We start from the raw sequence: 22,901 nt of genomic DNA, 5'->3' as shown, positions 1-22,901 counted from the left end.
GAGATTCCATTACTTTTAATTGTCATTTTATAATTTCTATTAAATGGTTGAATAGAAGGCTAACAGAATGGCCTAACCTAATTGCTTGCAATAAATTAAAGTTCAGTAACCAGATTGCAAATAAGGGTAACATTCGGTAACCATGAGTGTATTTTGCCCAATTCTTTTAACCTCTTGTTGCCTACAATTTCTTTTTTCTTTTCTTTTTTTTTTCAAACTTCATCTAACATTTTCTCAATATATAATTTTACCAGATAAACCCTTTCATATTTTTAATATCATTTTTCAATTCCCCAAACAAGAACAGGAAGGTACAAGTGGCCGAGGGTTTATCTTGTGTTGCACAGATTTCCACTTAACTTGCTCATCACCAAACTTTGAAGGTAGTATCGGATTTATTTATGTTGATTTTGCACTCGATTCGATGGTTCTAAATGATTTAATCTCACACAAGCTGTGTTGAATTTTGATAAAGCTGGTACACTGCCTTCAAATCTGGCTGTATCTGGGAACAAAAATAACAGTTGCAGAAATTTGGGGTTTTTGGAGGAGTGAAGTTGGGTAGAAGCTTTCGGGCTTCGGTGGTCTTCTTGGTTATAATGGTTCTCCACATCGTGGCTATTTTATTGTTTACTAGAGGTAATCTCCTTCTCAATCAGGCCGAACTTTCCCAATATAGTCGATGCTCCGATGTTTTCGAGTCTCCTTGTTTCCTCCTTATGATCACAATGTTAACAACTCCTGTGGAGCAATGGCTAACATGACGAAACCTGCAGTTGACGGGGCTCGTTGTAATTGTTCTCGATACTCGCAGGTATTCTTCATATTGCTCTCTGGAGAAGTAAATTTAGCCTGATTAATCATTAAATCAAAACTCTTTTACTATAAAACAATATCCATACCACATTTTAAAAATCCTGATTTATAGGTTTGATTTTGTTACTCCAAGTACCTTCTATGCAGGCAAGGACTTCGACTTCATTGTGAATCAGTTTGCTTTTGCATTTTCACATGTCCCGTGATACGCATTTTCCTACAGAACTATGTTTTTTTAATGTTCTATATTCGAGTAGCTTTGCCAAACCATTTACCATTTATTCCATTTTTATTGATAAGAATTTCCACAAGTGAAACCATGGATGAATAAGCTATATTCAGTTACACTGTCTAAAGGTGATGATCTTATGTTTTATCATTTTATTTTTGAAATTTTATTAAGTGACTTGAGGGTCTTTCTAGAGTTGGTTAATAGGTCACTCTATTCCCTCATTAGACTAAACAAAGTTGCATTGATGTCTGTGTTTTATGGTCTAGTTTTTGTACACTTAGCTGGATATTAGATATTTGAGGAATTTTAAATTGACCTTCTTACAATGTGGAAACTGCAAAATAGCCTTACACTTTGATTCTTTGTTTAAAAGGCCTTGTTTTTATGTAAATATCTTAACTATCCATACTAGAAGCGACACTAATTGAGTCAAATTGACCCTAACCTGTTAAAATCAACATATTTCTATATTGACCCCAAAACAGGTCGAAATCAACACTTGTTTGCTACCTAAACCAATACAAATCAACATATTTCTAGTAGTACTTCCTATCAACCTGCATTGAAGGTTAAGTTTGTTATTTTTGATATCTCTATCCTTAAATTTTATTTCCATCATTAATTAGTCATTCTACTGCTGTTGGGGCAGAGAAATTTAATAATATCTTCTAATTGTTGTGCTAATGGAAATATCTCTTTTTCACTCTTGAATTTTTGCCCTTCTAAAGTATTGTCTAACTTTTTAGGATGAGAATTTACTATTCAAAACCCATCACCCTGCCAGTTGGCAAAGAAAAGAAAGAAACACAAAGTATTCTTGTTCATATTGAATTTCAGGTACTTAATTAGCATGCTTGCATTTGTGCGATCTTCCATCCTATCTATTGTGAATACAAGCTTGTAAATTTAAGAAAGACAGAGAAGTCAGATTTGTTATTGAAGCCATACATTCTATGTTAAGGTGCTACAACTTTGTCGCAAGCAAAAGTTCATTCTTGAACATTTAAATTCACCGAGAATTTCGAGGAAATTATGTATATTACATTATTGAATTGACAAGAATAATCTAAACTACATGTGGATTAAGTTTTGTTGAAGTTTCCTTTTTAAGCAAATTGGATGTTGCAATTTTTATTGATGCATTAGAGTTTTATTATAGTATTAGGTGCAAAAGCATATTTTTAAATTATGATGCACCGACAAGGACACGTGTCTCCGAAACGATACGTATTGGATATGTTGATATCCGATTTTTCAAAAAGTAGCGATACTATACATCACCGGCATGTTGATTGAATTCTTTAAAATTTTTCATTTATATAATATAAGTTTAATTTTATACTTTATTAATTTTTCTTATTGAAATATTCTATTTTTTATTTACTAATAACTTTGAGTTAAAAATATACAATATTTTTAATAAAAATTGAATTTTTTTATCGTAGAGTGTTCGAGAAGTGTCAGTATCGACACATGTCTGACACGGACACTTTACCCTAGTTGAAGTGTCCATACTACAAAGTTTTTAAATAAAGCTTTCTCAAATCCTATCTACATGATCCAAGATTTGATATATGCGGGGATGGAATTGTGTCCAGATCATCAAGGAACAAAGAGACTGTTAATTTCCATAATGACCCTCTACAACTTGAAATGCATGTATATTTCTATCCCTCCAAATCTCTAGCACGAGGAACTGTGGTTCCATGAGCCAACTTCTAGTTTTGTTTTCCCAGCAACTTTTTTGACAAACAGAAGTAATTTCTGCACAGGGGCATGCACTAATAACAAAGACCTTGAAATTTGACACCAAAACTCAAAAACACCTCATTGCAACGGGCTAATGGAAAAATGTTTACGCTTGTTTTCTAGTCTCTTATGAGCCCCTGAGAGATGAAATTTTAAAATTCTGTTTGAAGAGGACTGTTTAAACAACCATTGGATTAAACAAATTGATGATCAAGTTTTGTGTATAAAGGCATGGCACATTTTACTTCAATTTATCTTTGATGCCATATTATTTTTTTTGGGGCTTGACAACTGGTGGACTTCCCACTTTTATTGACGTAGAAAACAGCTATGGTGCACTATCAATGCAGAAGGTAACTTGATACATCAGGTCTGGCACTGTATTTGATTTAGGCTTTGGCATCAGATGCATCTAATTTAATTTCTTATATAACAGTTAATTTGTTTGCCAACGTTCATAATTTTTGTCTTTATTTCCTTCTTTTATCATGCCTCTCACTCAGTCACGTTAAAGATCTTCATACGGCATACATTACTTTTCATCAATGTTTTTGCTCAAAATCTATCGTGCTCATGAAACAACGATGTGTTTTTAATTTAATGTTCTATTTAAATATCTAAATAAGTTTTCTTTTCCTAATATTTAGCTCCCTCTTGAGATCTTTATGGCCTTGTCTGTCAGGTGGATGGCAGGTGCATCAAGAACTTGCTTCCAACCCTGTACAGAGAGTATTTGCTCATAGTACCCTTTCTTGGAGTGGTATGATTTCTGCTTATTTTCATTATTTTGGTTGCTAATTTATTAGAAGCTAGTTTATTTATTCTCCAGATATGGGAGAAGTGTAGCGACGGAAAAAAAAATAAAAAAAAATGTTGTGTTTCGTTTTAAAATAAAATTTTCTTGTAGTACTCGAATATAATTTGGGTTGTATTATTACATCGCTACGACCCTTCCTTAAGAGTTCAAATTAAAGTTTTGGTCACGATAGTAAAGTTTCGCGCACTTTTTTAAAATTTTATAAGATGTCGAAATTTCTTTTAAACGACAAATTTTTATTCGATTTGGTTATGTTATGTGGGACTACATATTTTATATTAATTGCTACCTATGTTAAGTCCTTAAAAATTTAAAATTTGATACACTTATTGTATATGCCAAACAACTCTTGAACATGATTTTTTTTGTCCTTCAACTGACTTCCATTTTTTTCAGCCACGTTATTTTCTCAACTCCTCAAATTGATTTTTCCATTAAGGCACCTGATTTAAATATACCATTCACCCACAAAGTGCCTAACCACTCCCCACCTCACTAAGTATTTTAAACTCCCATTTGTTAACTACCGTTTGGAAAGTTAACTTGCATGTTGATTTCACAAATCCACAATATATACATAAAATTCCACTTACATTATCATTTTAAATCTCATTTTCATTTATTGAAATCCCCATTTAAACTACCAACCGCCATTTCCGTTTGTAATTGAAAACATTTTCTTCAACCCCTGTAATGACGTTTCCTCTCCCAAACCATCATACATATAAATAAATTTCATTTACCCCACATCTTTTAAGTACTGAGCTCATGAAAGCAAAACGTTATGAGAGGAGCGCCCAGAGATCAGGCATATTGTGAGTTCACACAATCTCACCACTTTTTAGGCAGTGGCAAAGAAAACTCAAATAATGAGCTATTCGGGGATGAAGTTGGTAAATAAGGGACAACGTAATGACTTCAGAAAGAGGAAGTGGCAGGATAAGAATAAGAACACTGGACAGTTTAAGAAGCAGATATATGTGGGTTAGTCAAGCAACCATTTATCCTAATGTCCTAAGTGTAACAACTTTCACAGAGGAGAATTTCTGTATGGAAAGTATGTTTGCTATAAGTGTAACCAACCTGGCCACGTGGTATCTTCGTGCCCGTTGACTAAGAAACCCAAGCAAGAGAAGAAATGAAAAGCAAGGGTGATTGCTTTGACTCACGACATGGCTACCTAAAATTCGGACGTAATACCAGGTATTTTATCCATCTCTAGTATTCATGTTTATGTCCTCATTGATTCTGGTATGACACATTCATTCATATCTAATGCATGTCTAGCTATGACTAATGTTTCATGTCAGAAAAATGATAGTGTACTACAGGTTAGTATGCTATCAGGGGGAACTATTGATACAGATAGAATAGCAAAGGGGATGCAGATAATTTTTGATGGACTGACATTAGAAGCCGACTTGTATGCTATAGAGATGAAAGATTTTGATATTATTTTAGGCATGGATTGGTTAGGTGAAAATCGAGCCATAATGGTATGTTTTAAGAAAGATGTAATTTTTCGAAAAACTGGAAAAGAGGAGTTCAGACTTTATGGATATCTTGTCATTCTTACTAGTACCACATCTCAAGAGAAAATATTAAATGATGTACCAATTATATTGGAATATGCTAATATGTTTTCAGATGATCTATCGGGTACTCCGCCCTATAAACAAGTGGAATTCTTGGTAGATCTGGTACCTGGAGCTATTCATGTGTCCAAAGTTTCATACCGAATGGCGCCAAAGGAATTACAAGAGTTGAAGATATTGTTAAAAGGACTTCTAGACAAGGATTCATTAGACTAAGTATATCTCCGTGGGGAGCTCCGGTACTATTTGTAAAGAAGAAAGATGGTACTATGAGGTTGTGCATCGACTATCATGAACTAAATACGTAGACGATCAAGAATTAGTATCCTCTTTTGAGGATTGAGGACCTGTTTGACCAGTTGAAGGGTGAATCCGTGTTCTCGAAATTTAACCCCCGTTTGCCCCCATTCTTGCCAAATTTTAATGGTTGGAATAGTGTTTTTATGAAAAATGTGTGGTTGAAAAAGAATGAAAAGTGTTTGATTTGTGTATAATATTATTTTATGGAAGATTATGTGGTTGAAAATAAGAGAGAAAAAGAATGAGAATGAGAATTAGGACCAAACAGGGGTTTAATTTAAGGTGGGGCTACCATCAACTGAAGATTAAGTCAGGTGATATATCAAAGACGACATTTAGGACTCGATATGAGCATTATGAGTTTATGGTGATGCCCTTTGGCTCAACGAATGCCCCTACAGTATTTATGAACTTGATAAATAGAGTGTTCCATCAATATTTGGACATGTTTATCGTTGTATTTATTGACGACATATTGATATACTCGAGAGATTCTCAGCAACACGAAGAACATTTAAGGATAGTTTTGGAAACACTGCGTGAGGAAAACTTATATGTCAAATTTACGAAATGTGAATTTTTCCTGGACCAAATGAGATTTCTAGGCCTTACTATTTCAGAACGAAGAATTGAAGTGGATCAATCCAAAGTGAATGCAGTGACCAATTAGCCAGACCTACAAAAGTTGGAAAAGTGTGGAATTTTCGATGTTCAGCTGGCTATTATCGATGATTTATTGAAGGATTTTTCAAGATTACGGGCCCTATGACATAGTTGACTCGGAAGGGTACTATATTCGAACGACAGGAGAAATGCAAAAAGAGTTTTGGAGAGTTAAAGGATAGGCTCGTATCTACGTCAATTTTGACTATTGTTGATGGTTCGAAAGGTTTTGTGATTTATAGCGATGCATCCAAACTTAGTTTGGAATGTGTTTTGATACAACATGGGAAAGTGATAGCTTAAGATTCGAGGTAATTGAAGCAATATGAATAGAATTATCCCACACATGATCTCGAACTAGAAGTGGTAGTACACGCTTTGAAGATTTGGTGACACTACCTATATGGAAGCAAATGTGAGATCTATATCGATCATAAGAGTCTCAAATACTTTTTCACCTAAAAGGAGTTGAATATGAGATAGTGACGGTGGTTAGAATTAGTGAAGGATTACGACTGCACCATTTTGTACCATCCAGGTAAGTTTAATGTAGTTGCTGATGCGCTAACTAGAAAGAACATGGGATAGGTGTCAGCACTGTGTACAAGACGTGATCATTTAATCAGAGATTTTGAGAACCTGAGAATTGAAGTATTATTGTCACCAGTAAAGACATCGACGATGTTAGCAAGTTTTACTGGAAACCGACACTCAATGATAGAATAGTAGCTGCTTAGAAAGATGATTCATTTTTGGAAAAGATCAGGGTTGATGTGGGAACTAAGAAGATGAAAGGATTTGAAATAGCTGAAGATGAAGCTTGATGTTTAAAGGTCGATTGTACATGCCAAAGGATGAAGTGTTAAGGAATGAGATTATGGCTGAAGCTCACTCAGCTCCTTATGCCGCACACCCAGGACGAAACTAAAATGTATCGAGATTTGTGTGAGACATTTTGGTGGAGAAATAAGAAGGGAAAGATAGCCCTGTTTGTGTCCAAATGCATGGTTTGTCAACAAGTGAAGGCTGAACATTAGAGGCCGTTGAGGCCGTTGAACCACATGGGCATACTCGAATGGAAGTGGGAAAAGATCGCAATGAATTTTTGTCGTTTGTTTTCCTAGATCAATGAGAGGTCATGATACGATCTAGGTGATTGTCGATCAACTTACAAAATCTGCTCATTTCTTTCCAGTGCGAACAACCTATAGTTTAGAACAACTCATACAGATTTATATCAGAGAGATTATGTGGCTTCAAGTTAACATTTAGTATGGCATACCATCCACAAACTTACAAACAATCTAAACAAACTGTCCAAGTTCTTGAAAATATGTTGAGAGCTTGTGTCCTAGATTTGGAAGGTAAATGGGAAGATCATTTGTTGTTGGCTGATTTTGCATACAACAATAGCTTTCTGGCCACAATTGGCATGGCACCGTATGAAGCTTTGTATGGTAGATGTTGTTGCTCACCGTTATATTGGGATAAAGTTGGTGAAAGGAGGATTTTGGGTTCGAATTTGGTCGAGAAGACTGTGGAGGCTATATATAAAATTAGATCAAGAGTTAAGACTGTCCAAGATCGTCAAAAGAACTATGCTGACAAAAGGATAAAAGAATTGACTTTCGAGGTTAGTAAGAAAGTATTTCTCAAAGTGGGGCCGATGAAGAAAATACTATGATTTGGAAAGAAAGGGAAATTGAGTCCTAGATTTATTGGTCCATTTGAGATTCTTGAAAAGATTGGGAATGTGGCATATCGCTTAGCATTGCCACCCAAGCTTTCAACAGTGCACAACATATTTCACATTTCTATGTTAAGAAAGTATATCCCGGATCCTAGCCATGTGATGAATGTCCAAACACTGGATGTCCAGAGTGACATGAAGTACGAAGAAGCTCCTGTTGTGATTCTCAAGAGAAAGGACCATGTTTTGAGAAATCGAAAGGTTTCACTAGTCAAAGTTTAGTGGAGTAAAAATGGTGAGGATGAGGCTACTTGGGAAAGAGAAGAATACGATATAGCTAAGTATCCCGATCTCCTTAAACTAGTAAGTTAAATTTCGAGGACGAAATTATTTTAAGTGGGAGAGTTGTAGCGATCGGAAAAAAATAAGAAAAATGTTGTGTTTCATTTTAAAATAAAATTTTCTTGTAGTACTCGAAGATAATTTGGGTTGTATTGTTACGTCGCTACGACCCTTCCTTAGGAGTTCAAATTAAAGCTTCGGCCACGATAGTAAAGTTTTGCGTACTTTTTTTAAATTTTGTAAGATGTTGAAATCTCTTTCAAGTGATAAATTCGATTTGGTTATGTTATGTGTGACTACATATTTTATATTAATCACTGCCTATGTTAAGTCCTTCAAAATTTAAAATTTGATACACTTATTGTATATGCCAAACAACCATTGAACTTGATTTTTATTTTTTTTTTTCGTCCTTCAACTGACTTCCATTTTTTTCAGCCACATTATTTTCTCAACCACTCAAACTGATTTTTCCACTAAGGCACCCGATTTAAATATACCATTCACCAACTAAGTGCCTAACCACTCCCCACCTCACTAACTATTTTAAACTCCCATTGTTAACTACCATTTGGAAAGTTAACTTGCACGTTGATTTCACAAATCCACAATATATACATAAAATTACATTTACATTATCATTTTAAATTTCATTTTCATTTATTTAAATCCCCATTTAAATTGCTAACTGTCACTTCCATTTGTAATTGAAAGCATTAACTTTCTTCAACCCCTATAATCACGTTTCCTCTGTGTGAAGAGGGGCCGGATCACAGACCCAAGGATTAGTCTAGAATAGGACACCTTGTAAAAAAAAAAAAAAAAAAATTCACTTACCCTTTTTCCATAGACTACAAGCACCTTAGAATCTAGAAATTTCTGATGGATAAGTTAGGAACATGTTGAATTTTCTTACAAATTGGATACAAAAGGGAATTCAAACTCCAAGCATTTAAGGTAGGAGTTTTTTCGGCACTTTTGTTAATGATGTAAGAATTATTTGTTTTCGTTTTGCATTAAACATATTATTGTGTTACTCATAATGGAAGCACCTTTTGGTGCTTCAAATAAGAGAAAGAGATTGAAGGTGACACTAATGATCAAAGTTTGCATTTGTGTTATTGTGTTACTCATGAAGGAAACACCGTTTAGTGGTTCAAATAAGAGAAAGATTGACAGTGATACAAATGAACAAAGTTTGCATTTCTGAAAATATATATTTTTACCATTTGCTTAAGTATTTTCCTACTAAGTATTACTTGTAGTACTCATTCCTACTAAAATTTCACAGTTGATTCAAGGCATGACAATGGTTTTGCCTAGAGGAGAGTGCTCTGTGAGCTTTCACTTTTTATTAAAATTTCCAATTTGTGTAAATTTATTATGAATACTTAGATGATGCTTTTAAATATGTTTAAATGTTTGATTTGTCTAGTTTTATTTATGTTTCATGTCAACCATAACTTAGAAAATGTTGGAATGACTATGCATAAAGTTTATTTGTTGTTGGATTGAATTTCAGATTCTGTCATTCTATTTCCAAATCATATAACTTGGGCTACGGTGTATGTTTTATATTGAAATCAGTGGGTTTGAAAGAGTCTTCTAACAGTGCCTTCGGAATTTTCTTAAAATATCATCTAGAGAAAAAGTTATGTCCATTTTAGTAGATTGCTTTGGGTCAGATTCGAATTTTTTGTCCAGCTTAGTCGAACAATATTTTCATGTTTCAAACATTATCGCTAAGACCCCAATTTTATATATGTTATACAAATATGAATGTTTTAGTCTCTAGTAAAATTTCATAATTTTTAGTTGACGTTTGTTAGACTAAATATATTTTTCTTTCCACTGTTGTGCAATTGGCACTTGTTGATTTTTCTCCAAATGTTTTCCAAAATCAAATTTCGCCATAATTGTTTAAGTCTACACGGACAAATACTTTCAGTATTTTTATATATTTAAAATTCCAAAATTTTCTCATTTACAATTAATTTTTGTTAACATCAAAGGAGTCAAACCAAAGAAAGATTGATTTATTTTATAACGCTTCGGGTTCCAAGAATTTGGGGCGTTACAATAAGAGATGTGAATAACTAACCAATAAACTTGACAACATTCAATCATAACGAGAGGAAAACTAAAGCTTCAAGAGAGTGATATTGCTTCATGGCCAAAGTAACAAGAAAATCAAATTTCAGTTTTCATGATTTAGTGTAATTTGGACCATTTAAAATGGAATGTATAAGAAAAACCACCCTGATAAGGTGCTATGGTAGAGTAAATAGTATTTGATAGATGCATCGGTGGGGGTGTTATTGAGAACTCTACATAGAATCAACGAAATTAGGTAGCATGACATCTCTTATGTGGCTTGTTTTCTACTAGTTGAAGTGTCCGTCCCTCGAAAATCCATGCACATTGGTGCTAAGCTCAAATGAGACTATTGTCTAATAAAATAATAGTTGCGTGGTGGAGTCTCAAATTTCATATATTTAGAAAAGGTATATGTCGAAATCAGTTATTGATTGAGGGAAGATTTTTTTTTATTCTAATTATCATAGAATAATGTGATTGATTAGAATTTTAGGAGATTTATTTTTTTCCCTTTTCCATGTATCTTCTCGTACTATAAATAGACCTAATCACTGTACATTATTGGCATGGAAAATAAAGAATTTTTCTCCCCAGTTTCATCTTCAAATCTTCATGGTATCAGAGCAGAGAAGATGACTAAAACTACAGCCAATAATAGAGGCTCGATGACCTCTGAATCACTACATAATGAGGTAGAAGCCACTTCTGCTGTGAGTGGAGGAGTTGGAAAATCCTTTTTCCAACTTACGGTAGAAAAGTTGGACAGAAAGCGCTATTGGGAGTGGGCACTATCTATCAACTAATAGTGGATGGAAAAGGAAAACTTGGGTACCTAACTAGAGAGACGAAAATGCCAGCCTCAACCGACACTACTCTTCTTCAAAAATGGAGATCAAAGAACTCAATGGTAACTGCGTGGCTCGTCAATTCCATGAAGCCCTCTAGAAAGACCTACCTATTCTTGCCCACTGCGAAGGACATGATGGCATTGTGGCAAGAGCTTGACCTGAGTTCAGAGAAAAATGAAAGTGCCCAGAAGACAACGTCTACTACCGAAAAAAATTAGAGAATGAAAGGGTATTTGAGTTCTTGGCTAGGCTTCACCGAGATTTGGACGAAGTTTGAGGCAAGATACTCGGTCGGCAACCTCTACCGTCGCTATGAGAGGTATTTGTAGAAGTAAAGAGAGAAGGGAGTCGGCAAAAGGTGATGAACAATGGAACCAGTGTGGCTACTGGGATTGGACCTGGTTTTAAAGGATCTGGACTTAGTGTTGGGCCTAAAAGTAATGGGTTTCCAATTATTAAAAATGGGCCAGCACAAATCCAGAATGAGGCTGTAGTGAACGTTGGGCCAAATTACTCTAATATTTGGCTTGGGGGAGGGGGTCCATACTCAAAAGGATCAACTAGTGGGTCAAGCTCAAAAAAACAAAAGAGTCGACCTTGGTGTGAATATTGTCGAAAAATGACACAAGGAAGACACGTGTTGGGACCTACACGAAAAGCTAGCATATTGGAAACCAAGGCAAAGTCACAAAAATCGTGGATATCAAGTGTCTGTTGATTATTCAATAGAAAAGACAAAAGAGTCTAGTGGGGCCTTTAACTCCGAGCAAATGGAACAACTCTACAAGATGTTTTCTAGCCTCCAACAGTCAAATTAGACCTCCGATCATAATCCTTTAGGTTCTCTAGCTCCTAGAGAAAAAATTTTGAGAGACTTAAAATCTACTACTCAATCTAAAACACCCTGGATCATTGACTCAGGAGCTTCTGATCACATGACGGATTCCTACCACCTATTTTCTACTACTACTCAATCTATTTTCTTCGTACACAACTTGTGCTGGTAATCTTAAAGTTAACATGCAGATGGTTCTCTATCGACTGGTGCAAGAAAATGGAGTATTCAAATCTCTGATTCTATAACTTTAGAGTCAATTCTTCATGTTCCAAATTTATTATGCAATTTGCTATCTATAAGCTTACTAACAAAAACTTCCAATTGCTTCCTAAATTTTTTCCATCTCACTGTATCTTTCAGAACCTATCATCGGGGAAGACGACTTGCAGTGCTAAGTAAAGTGAAGGACTCTACTACTTTGACAAGGTTGATGTGAGTAACCAGTGTTAATTTAAAAATTATGATTCTACATCTATTCTTAGTGATAGTGAAATTATGTTATGGCATTTTAGAATGGAACATCCAAACTTCCAATACTTGAAATGTGTACTTCCCTCTATTTTCATGAATAAAAAGCAAATTAAGTTTCAATGTGAAATCTGTGAATTTGCAAAACACCAACGCATTTCATTTCTACAATCCATATGCAAACCATCAAAAGCATTCACTATGATTCACAACGATGTATGGGGACCCTCACAAGTCCCAAATCGTACCAACACAAAATGGTTTGTCACCTTTATCGATGATCACACGCGGCTTAGTTGGGTTTAGCTATTAAAAGATAAATTCGATGTCCGTTCTGTGTTTATCAATTTTCATTCCATGATCCAAATGCAATTCCAAACTGAAATACAAATTCCACATACTGACAATGGCACAGAATACTTCAAACCATCATGGGTGACTTTCTTCAAATACGTGGAATAATTCATCAAAGTACCATGCGTTGACGTTCCTAAACAAAATGGGATTGTTGAATACAAAAATAGACATCTCCTAGAGGTTGTTTGTGCCTTAATGTTTATTATGAATATGCCTAAGAAGTTTTGGGGGATGCTATTCTCATATCCACAAAAAGAATCTTTGTAAGCCTTGACGTTATTTTCTTCGAAAATACTCCATACTTTGTCAACACCTCTCTTCAGGGGAAGACCTTGCATGAAGATCGATTCTTTGACTTTAGTCTCTGTCCTCCTGAACATGTCCCTCCATCTGATTCTAGTATGCCATTGACAGAAAGGAACTTGAATACAAGGGAGATGTAAAAAAATATAATAATAAGGAGATACTGGTTTATTCAAGAAAGCTAAAACCAAAGAACTTAGAGAATCTCACATCTAAAGCACCGAAAGAATGAGAACCGATGGTAGCTCCAGAATCTCAGAAAACCCTAGAGATACTAGGTATGAATTTACCCATTGCTCTCAGAAAACAAACACGGTCATGTACTCTACACCCTATTTCAAAATTCATGTCTATAATGCTTTATCTATAGGAATTCATACATTTACTACTCACCTTGACAGTACGGTGTTCCAAGAACTATTCAAGAAGCCTTGAAAATTCCAAAACGGAGAGAGACAGTATTGGAAGAAATGCCAGCATTGGAAAAAATGAGATCTAGGAAGTGATAGGTTTGCCAAAAGGAAAGAAACCCATTGGTTTGGTCCTTAATTTGAAATACAAAGTTGATGGGACTATAGAACTGTATAAGGCCCAGTTGATTGTAAAAGGATACACACATTCTTATGGCATTGACTATACAGAAACACTTGCACCACTAGCAAAACTAAATACAATTCGGGTTCTTCTATCACTAGTAACAAATTTAGGTTGGTCACTTCAGCAATTGGATATTAAAAATGAATTCTTAAATGGGGAATTGGAAAAAGTATTCATGACATTACCACCAGGATTTTGTAAGGTAAACGAAAAAAATCGGGTTTGTAAATTGATAAAGTCCTTATATGGACTCAAGCAGACACTAAGAGCATGGTTTGATAGGTTTGTGAAAGTACTGAAAGCAAGGGATATCGCCAATGACAATCAGATCACATTATATTTCTTTAGCTATTTGAAGATGGTACTAAAATGATTCTAATAGTATATGTTGACGATATTATTCTGACAAGTGACAATATAGTTAAAATGGAGAGACTAAAGAGGAGCCTTGCCATTGAATTCGATGTGAAGGATTTGGGACAAATGTGATACTTTCTAGGAATGGAGGTTGCCAGATCTAGAAGAGGCATCTGTGTATCCCAGGGAAAATATGTCCTTGATCTTTTAACCAAAACCAGCATGCTTGGATACAAACGAAGTGATAAACCCATGGATGTCGGAAAGAAAAATGAAGATAGAGGAAGGCCAATAGAAATTATAGATATCAAAGACTGATTGGAAAGCTAATCTACCTATCACACACCAGACATGACATCACATTTGCAGTTAGTCTGGTATGTCAACACATGCATTCCTCTAAGGAAAGTCACCTAAAAACTATCTATAAGATGCTCAGATATCTCAAGGGATCCGCAGGAAAGGGGCTGCTCTTTAGAAAGGGTAAAAAATAAAGACATAGAAGTTTACACAAATGCAGACTAGGCGAGTTCAATCGAAGATAGGAAGCCAACTACTGGGTATTGTGACTTTGTATGGGAAAATTTGGTAACATAGAGAAGCAAGAAACAGAATGTGGCGGCTAGAAGTATCGAATTGCATGAATAATTTGGTCCAATATTGGGATTTGGGCCAATTTGGTCCAATTTTAAAGTACCAAATTGTATGAAGAATTTGGGCCAAAAGTACCGAATGTGGCGACAAGAAACAGAATTTGGTAACTTGTTTATATTGATGAAGATCTTAATAGTTATGGTAAATTACAAAATGACATTTGTATTGTAAATACTGACTATTCTATAATGAGTATAGAAATTATAAGGCAAAAAAGTGATAATCTAAATATTACATATATCTGGCATTGTAGACTTGGTCATATAGATAAAATGTAATTCCAAAATTACATAGAGATATGTAATTGCGGTCAATTGATTTTGAATCATTTGACAGGTGTGAATCATGCTTATTTACCACAATAGCCAAATCTTTTTTTAATTGAAAAAAATGAGAAAGTTCTGCATAATTACTAACCTACTACATAGTGATATATATGGACCCATATCAATTAATGTCAGGTAAGGTTTCTCTTATTTCATCACAATTACTAATGATTGTTTCAAAAAGGGTCATGTATATCTGATGAAATTCAATCACGAAGCTCTTGGTTCAAGGGAATCGAGCTAGAAATAGAGAAACAAACATGTGAATGTATTTTCACATTAAGATCCATTCAAGGTGGGAATATTTTAAAGATAAAATTTTAGATTATCTAAAAGAGAATGAGATTCTCTTGCAATAAACTTCTCTATATACACCACAATATAATGCTGTATATGAAACGAGGAATCATAAACTATTATATATAATGTGATTAATAACAAGTCATACAAACCTCCAAAAATTGTTTTGGGCTCATGCACTGATTGCAATGTGTTACACACTAAATTATGTCCCATCTAAGTTGGTTAACAAAACTCCATGCAAGCTATGGAAAAGCAATAGTCCCAATTTATCTCATATGAAAGTTTGGGGCTGTGATGCTTATTTGAAGCCTGCTAAATCGGATAAGTTTGAGACTAAATCTGATGAATACATATTTGTGGGATATCCTAAATAAAGATTTGGATATCAATTTTATTAACCCATTGAGAAGAAAGTTTTTGTCTCATGACATATCGTCCTCTTAGAGTAAATGTTTACTCTATGAGAGGACAGTGAGAACAAAATAGAACTTGAAACAGTTCAAGAGTCCACAGATATAGTTGACCAAGTAGATGAATCTGAATTTGATCACACGCCTAATGAGGGACGTGATCTTGATTTGGAAGTAAAAAAACCAATAGAGGTTTCGTCACTCCTAGATAGTAGGAGATTTTGATCCACATTTTATTCAATTAAGTCAATAACGAAATCATTGGCTAAAGTGTACCCAAAAGTCGAAAAGGAGTTTTCCACTTATATTGACTTAATAGTGGGATGAAAAATATGATCGATAATCGGGATAGACACATTTTCATATCTCGTAATTGGTCGGATCATATTGATGAAGGGATTATAGTTTCAAAGTAAACGAACGGTTTTGATTTTGTCATACCACATAATATTTTTCATCACATGTATTGCCCAGACACATTGCTAGATGTCAATCTGGGATGGCGAATGTAAATTGGTGATAATTTAAAGGGTGTTCTAATTTATCAGTTTTGATTAGATTAAAATAATAATTCACGTCATTAGATATCGTGATTGGGAACCTGATGAGTCGTACACAAAAAGAGAATTAGAAGATTGTGATTTGTCAATTAATCAATTTAACAAGCATTAGATAAATTAATTAATTGGGTTGATTATTTATAGGCCCGAATTAATTAATTTGATTAATTAATTAAATTTGTTAATTAAATATTGGACCAGGTTAGTAGATGGGCCTAGCCCGTTTGGCCTTATAGAAATAAGCAGCTAATGTTTAGAATTTGCATTTAATTTCATTCTTGCTAGCACAATAATAGAAACCATAGTTCTCTTACAATCTTGTTCCCTTTGTGTATTTTCATTAGAAGTTGGACAATTGGATAGTTGTGGGTGACAGATCAAGATTGATGGAACAAAAGAATCGCAAAGGAGTTAACAAATTTCAAGAAAGGTACAATTTCTATCTAAACACAAAACATATCCTTAGTGGGAATTGAAATTTGTTTTATTTTTCCCTGTGCATGATAAATAAATTCCCAATAATCTCAAGTGTAAATCACAATCAGTATTGAACCAATGTAGACAAGGACATATCAATGGAAAGTAGGTTAATTGTAATACCTTAATTTAGTTTTTCAAAAAAAAGAAGGAAAAAGGAGAAGTCATCGTTGTCAAGCAAAAAAAAAAGAGATATAATAAATAGGCAAGCGGTGGATATATATATATAAGTTAATCCATTACCCAACTAAAACAAATCCATTTCATTTACACATAGAGAGAAGCCGAGAGTTGGGAGAAAAGAAAGAGAAAAGAGGAAAGAAAGAGGGGGGAAAAAAGAAGGAAGAAGAGAAAAAAAAAATAGGAAGTTTCAACAAGGTGGTTTAAAAATAAGTGATTTCTAGTATTAAGCTTGAATTCCTCAATTTTGAAAGATAAGTAAAAAGTTACATATTGTCAAGTTATGTTTAATTTTATAGTCGTTAGATTTTTAGACTAAATTCAATTTTATTGAAGGGGTTAAGTATAATAAACTAGGAAACTGAGTAAAGTGAAAGAAAAACTAGTTTCAGTGATTAAAGAGACTGTAGAAATTTAAACGTGAAATGATTAAGTTTGGATATCGACTATTTAATTATTGAGATTACTTAAAATAATTAATTGTTAATTTAAAAATTATATTATATTTCAAGCGGCAATACTGACATCGGGACAGCTTATCAATCGAGTTCATTTTGTGAACATAGTTCTGCGAGTGGAAAAATATAAATATTTTTAAAGTATTTATAAATTAAGTATATTATCAAAGTATATGCACTTATGTGAATTATTTGCTTCATTATGTGATTACGATGAAAGTTTCTTTTATTATGATCCATGCGGAATTTTAAGGATTTTCTATAAAATTGAGAATTGTTTGGTATATGAAATATGTGATATTGAGATTGGCCAGAAAAGTATCCGTGATTATATATTTCTTCTAGATCATAGAGGGGCATTGGCCATGTTCTATACTACACTGAGGGGTCTTGGACCGAGGATGAAGGGGTCTCGATCATGTACATATAGTTTACTGAGGGGCCTTGGCCGTGTTTTAGATTTGATTACTAGAAGTCTTGAGATCGGCTTTCGTTCACAGAGGGAGCCAAAGGCCCGTGGCGAAAGTAATTAACCCAAGGGGCAGATTACATATTTTAGTTAGAGGGACATTTTTGGTAGATCACATGTGATGTGATGAGATGATGGTATAGATATTAGCTGTTGACTATATCGTGGATATGAGATGATATTTACAGAGTTATGAGAATGCCTCTTTTTTTTTGGATATAAATTTTATGAGGCTATCGTGTGAATTACTAAATAATATGAGCTTGATGTCTATGTATGAGAAAAATGTTTAAATGGAAAAGTATAATTATTTTCGAACTTCTCCACTCACTGGGCTATCAACTCATATAGTTTCCCGTAATTTTCTTACAGGTAGCAATTGATTCTTTTTAGCTGGAAGGGCCTAATGATTTTGGAATGAGAACCAAACGACATGTTGAGTGTTATAAACTCATATTGATGATGCATAAAGTAAATAATTTGAGCCCATCTCATTATATTTTGCATTTCATTTGATTTTGGCGCATTTTGTAATAACTCATAGTCAGTCTTGATGATAGATTTGACATCTAGTCAGCATCTATTATCGATGCACATCACGTTTCGGGTCCACTGGGGTGATTTGGGACGGGTCGTGTCAAAGTGGTATCAGAGCATGGTTATAAAGTTTTGAAAGTCCTTATAGTTCATGCATTGACATATCATGCATATTCAGTGCGTATGGTCAAATGTCGTGGTGGCAGAAATCATAAGCACTCTATCTCGAATGTATGGAACGCAAAATAATAGAAAAATATTTTTTAACAGATTTAGAAACGACTCGCATGTAAGTATGGTAGTTGTAATGATTAGATGGTTGGAAATGTTATTAGTTGTTGGGTTGGAACTATGTGTGTATGTAACCTATTAAGATTTGAACAGATTTTGATGATTTTGCGGGGCATTCGAAGTTACAGCTGTTACAACCACTAAGTTATTAATTTATTTCTAGAACTACAAGATTTTTTTATGAGTACATAGGAAAATTTTAGCTATAGCTTGCACAATAAATACAAGGTTCGGTGGGGAATTTTAATTATTCTTGAAGCCAAATGGTCATTAGTGTTATCAAATTTTGTGGTGATTTGTGGCCACTTATATGGGATGATAATAGAAATCATGATGGTGTATATTTATGCTATATGATAAGAAATTGTGAAAGGCAAAATGGTGGTTTGTTGAGTGATAGATGACAATGTGTTATTGTGTACTTTAAGCATCGATGAAATTAACGGTAATTCCAATTATTTCAATTATTTATGAGTGGTTTGATTACAAGGAATGTGAGAATGATAGGGATGAACTTCATAATGATTACCTATTGGGGGCGATTTGTTGCTTTAAAAATAGAATTAAATGAATATGTGCATTTAGGTATATTATGTGGAAAAACAAAATTAGAGAATGGTATAATCAAAATTTATTGAGATTGGGAAATTAACATGCAGTATATTGATGTGTGAAATGTTCATGTGATAAATATGAAGGTTATTATCCTGGGGCATTAAAGAAAATTGATATAATTAAATATTTTAGGTCATGCGATATGACTATAAATGCCAAGTTTACATGATCATAACATGATACGGTGAATAGCATGTAAATGAATATAATGGTTGTCCTATAGCAAAATAATGTGATGATAAATTTGGGTTATTAAGTTAATTAATTTTGGTAAGGCCATTCGTTAGATTATTGTGTTATATTCTATACAATTTGGAAGCGTTGAGTTAAATTTTGAAGTTAAGATGAGTTTAATAATTTTTTAGTGATGTAGTTTTTGGGTTATTTTCAATTTTATTTTTGGAATTCACATATAAAATATTCCATGTTTATTGAAATCTGTTTGCAATGGAATATATGGATGATATGTCGAATAGTTTGAAGTTTAGGGTGATCATTGAATGTAATTTTTATTCACTTGTGGGATAGTATCTTTAGGTTACATTATCCCAATTAAAGGTCTTTATGCAATATACAAGAATGATTATGCATTGATGATAGATCAACGATCCATTTATGGAATAAGAGTATAGATTTTCATGATTAAATGTTATTATTGTCTTTTCGTAGAAAGAAAGAACAAAATTTATATGAGTATAGAAATGTCAAAAGTTTTGCTATTAGGAATTTTGAGGAAATATTTGCTCTTATATCTAAAGATGATGAGTGATTGATTCACGATAATGATTTATGTTAAGGTTTAGAAAGTATTCTGAAGTAAACTTATAAATTATGGATGATACTATAGATTGTTGATTTGGAGTTATATATTTTTAGTAGGTGATATAGAATTAAAGGAAAAAAAACATCATATTGAGCTATCTCAATTGTTTTGTTGGGGATAACTAGAATTTTAGAAAATCATGAACAATTGAATTTTTTGGAGATATTGTCAATTTAGAATGGAGGTAGTTACCCTCAAATATTTTTTGTTCGGGGATTCCAAATACACGGAATGAAGACAAAATAGTATTTAAATCATTGTGGATGGATTGATAAAGGTTACAAGATTCTTTTTAAGAGATATAGTCAGTTCATATGATAAATTTATAAAATTATATCGAGACAATATTGTTAATTATATGGTGGAATTGGAGTATCTATCTTTGGTTAGTTGTAAGAGGTTATATAATTATATTACATTTTACATCTTCTTTTGATAGAATGTCAGACACTATGAAGACAAATTCAAAAGAGAGGCTATCAACTATGATTGGTTAATTAAAGGAGACTTGGATAATTATTTATTTAAATGGAATTGACATATAAAAACTAGACACAAGTGATGATAATTGAGGTTATATATAATATTGAAATATTCCAAGGATGTATAACGAAATGGGCTAAAGAATGTTATTAGATCTTGATATGTAAACATTGTTATAGAAAAATAATGTGATTATAGAATAGTTTAAACTATGGCGTAAGGTGAAGATTTGGAGAATATGAAAAGTAGTATCTTAAACTTTAAATTGGTAAATAATTGAGTTTTCTTGAGAGTTGGGAAAAGTAAAAGACGAGAATATCATATATTGGCTCTGAGTAAGTTATTAAAGGTATGATAGGAAGGATTAAATTTTGGAACTAAAAGTTTGTTGGAGTAATCATTCAATAGATGAGACGTTATGGCAAGCGAGGATCAAAGGTGTTCCCTATTTATATTACATGTACAAATCTTAGTCAATTGAATTTTGAGGACAAAATTTTTTTGAGGGAATGAGTTTTGTAATACCTTAATTTAGTTAAAAAGAAAAAAAAAAGGAAAAAACAAAAGTCAACATTGTCAAGCAAAAAAAAAAAAGATATAATAAATGGGCAGGCAGTGGATATTTATAAAAGTGATTTCTAGTATTAAACTTGAATTCCTCAAATTTGAAAGGTAAGTAAAAAGTTACTTATTTCAAGTAATGTTTAATTTTATAGTTGTTAGATTTTTAGACTAAATAAAAGTTTATCGAAGGGGTTAAGTATAATAAACTATGAAATTGAGTAAAGTGAAAGAAAAATTAGTTTTAGTGATTAAATAGACTGTAGAAATCGCTTAAACATGAAATAATTAAGTTTGGATATCGCAAATTTAATTATTGAGATTACTTAAAATAATTAATTGTTGATTTAAAAACTATATTATATTTCAGGTGGCAATACTAACATCGGGACAGCTTACCAACCGAGTTCATTTTGCGATCATAGTTCTGTGAGTGGAAAAATATAAATATTTTTAAAGTATTTATAAATTAAGTATATTATCAAAGTATATGCACTTATGTGAATTATTTGCTTCATTATGTGATTACGATGAAAGTTTCTTTTATTATAATCCATGCGGAATTTTAAGGATTTTTTATGATATTGAGAATTGTTTGGTATGGGAGATATGTGATATTGAGATCGACCAGAAAAGTACCCGTGATTATATATTTCTTCTAGTTCATAGAGGGGCCTTGGCCGTGTTCTATACTACATTGAGGAGTCTTGGACCGAAGATGAAGGGGTCTTGACTATGTACATATAGTTCACTGAGGGGCCTTGACCGTGTTCTAGAATTGATTACCAGAGGTCTTGAGACCGGCTTTCGTTCACAGAGGGGACCAAAGGCCCGTGACGAAAGTAATTAACCCAAGGCGAGGATTACATATTTTAGTCAGAGGGTACATTTTTGAGAGATCACATGTGATGTGATGAGATGATGGTATAGATATCAGCTGATGACTATATCGTGGATATGCGACTATATTTACAGAGTTATGAGAATTTCTCAATTTTTTTGGATATAAATTTTATAAGGCTATCGTGTGAATTATTAAATGATATGAGCTTGATGTCTATGTATGAGAAAAATGTTTAAATGGAAAAGTATAATAATTTTCGAACTTCTCTACTCACTGAGTTATCAACTCATATATTTTCTCGTAATTTTCTTACAGGTAGCAATTGATTTTTTTTAGCTGGAAGGGCCTAATGATTTCAAAATGAGAGTCACACGACATGTTGAATGTTATAAACTCATATTGATGAGGCATAAAGTAAATAATTTGGGCCCATCTCATTATATTTTGCATTTCATTTGATTTTGGCACATTTTATAGTAACTCATAGTCAGCCTTGATGATAGATTTGACATCTAGTCAGCATTTATCATCGGTGCACATCACGTTTCGAGTCCACTAAAGTGACTCAAGACGGGTCGTGTCATTAGTTAAGTGAGATCGTGAGAGAATGCATATCCCCTAAGGCATGTAAGATAGGATTGCACTTCATAAAAGACCAAAGCAATAAATACCAGTTATAGAAGGACCAAAGTTCATCCCAACTATTAAAAGGTCAATAACAACAAGCAATAACACCATGAACCATGTAGATTGTTCTGAAAGATCCTGCAGCTATGGATAAATAGGGTTTGTTTACCCTCTAGTCGAAGCTAGGCAAAATAGTGAAATGGATGTATCCAAG

The 22,901-nt window shown here is 33.4% G+C and overlaps 1 protein-coding gene across 4 annotated transcripts; it reads left to right on the top strand.

The window, feature by feature from the left end:
• The first annotated feature begins 234 nt into the window (after positions 1–234).
• On the top strand, positions 235–16,963 carry LOC111396723. Of its 4 annotated transcripts, none has more exons than XR_002703052.1 (4): positions 235–383; positions 476–814; positions 3,480–3,557; positions 4,460–9,761. XR_002703052.1 is itself a non-coding variant. In XM_023023200.1 (4 exons), the coding sequence occupies exons 2-4, from the start codon at positions 683–685 to the stop codon at positions 16,796–16,798; spliced, it is 342 nt and encodes a 113-aa protein (XP_022878968.1). In that variant the 5' UTR covers positions 235–383; positions 476–682; the 3' UTR covers positions 16,799–16,963. The 4 variants fall into 4 exon arrangements, 2 of the variants coding, with proteins under 2 accessions (XP_022878968.1, XP_022878969.1); XM_023023200.1 differs by lacking the exon at positions 4,460–9,761 and adding an exon at positions 16,667–16,963; XM_023023201.1 differs by lacking the exon at positions 4,460–9,761 and adding an exon at positions 12,348–12,538.
• The last annotated feature ends 5,938 nt before the right edge of the window (positions 16,964–22,901 follow it).

This window comes from Olea europaea, chromosome 7 (genome assembly GCF_002742605.1).
Source record: "Olea europaea var. sylvestris chromosome 7, O_europaea_v1, whole genome shotgun sequence".
Classification (NCBI taxonomy): domain Eukaryota; kingdom Viridiplantae; phylum Streptophyta; class Magnoliopsida; order Lamiales; family Oleaceae; genus Olea; species Olea europaea.
Note: the sequence above shows the minus strand (reverse complement) of the source record. Positions and strands in the feature narration are given on the sequence as shown.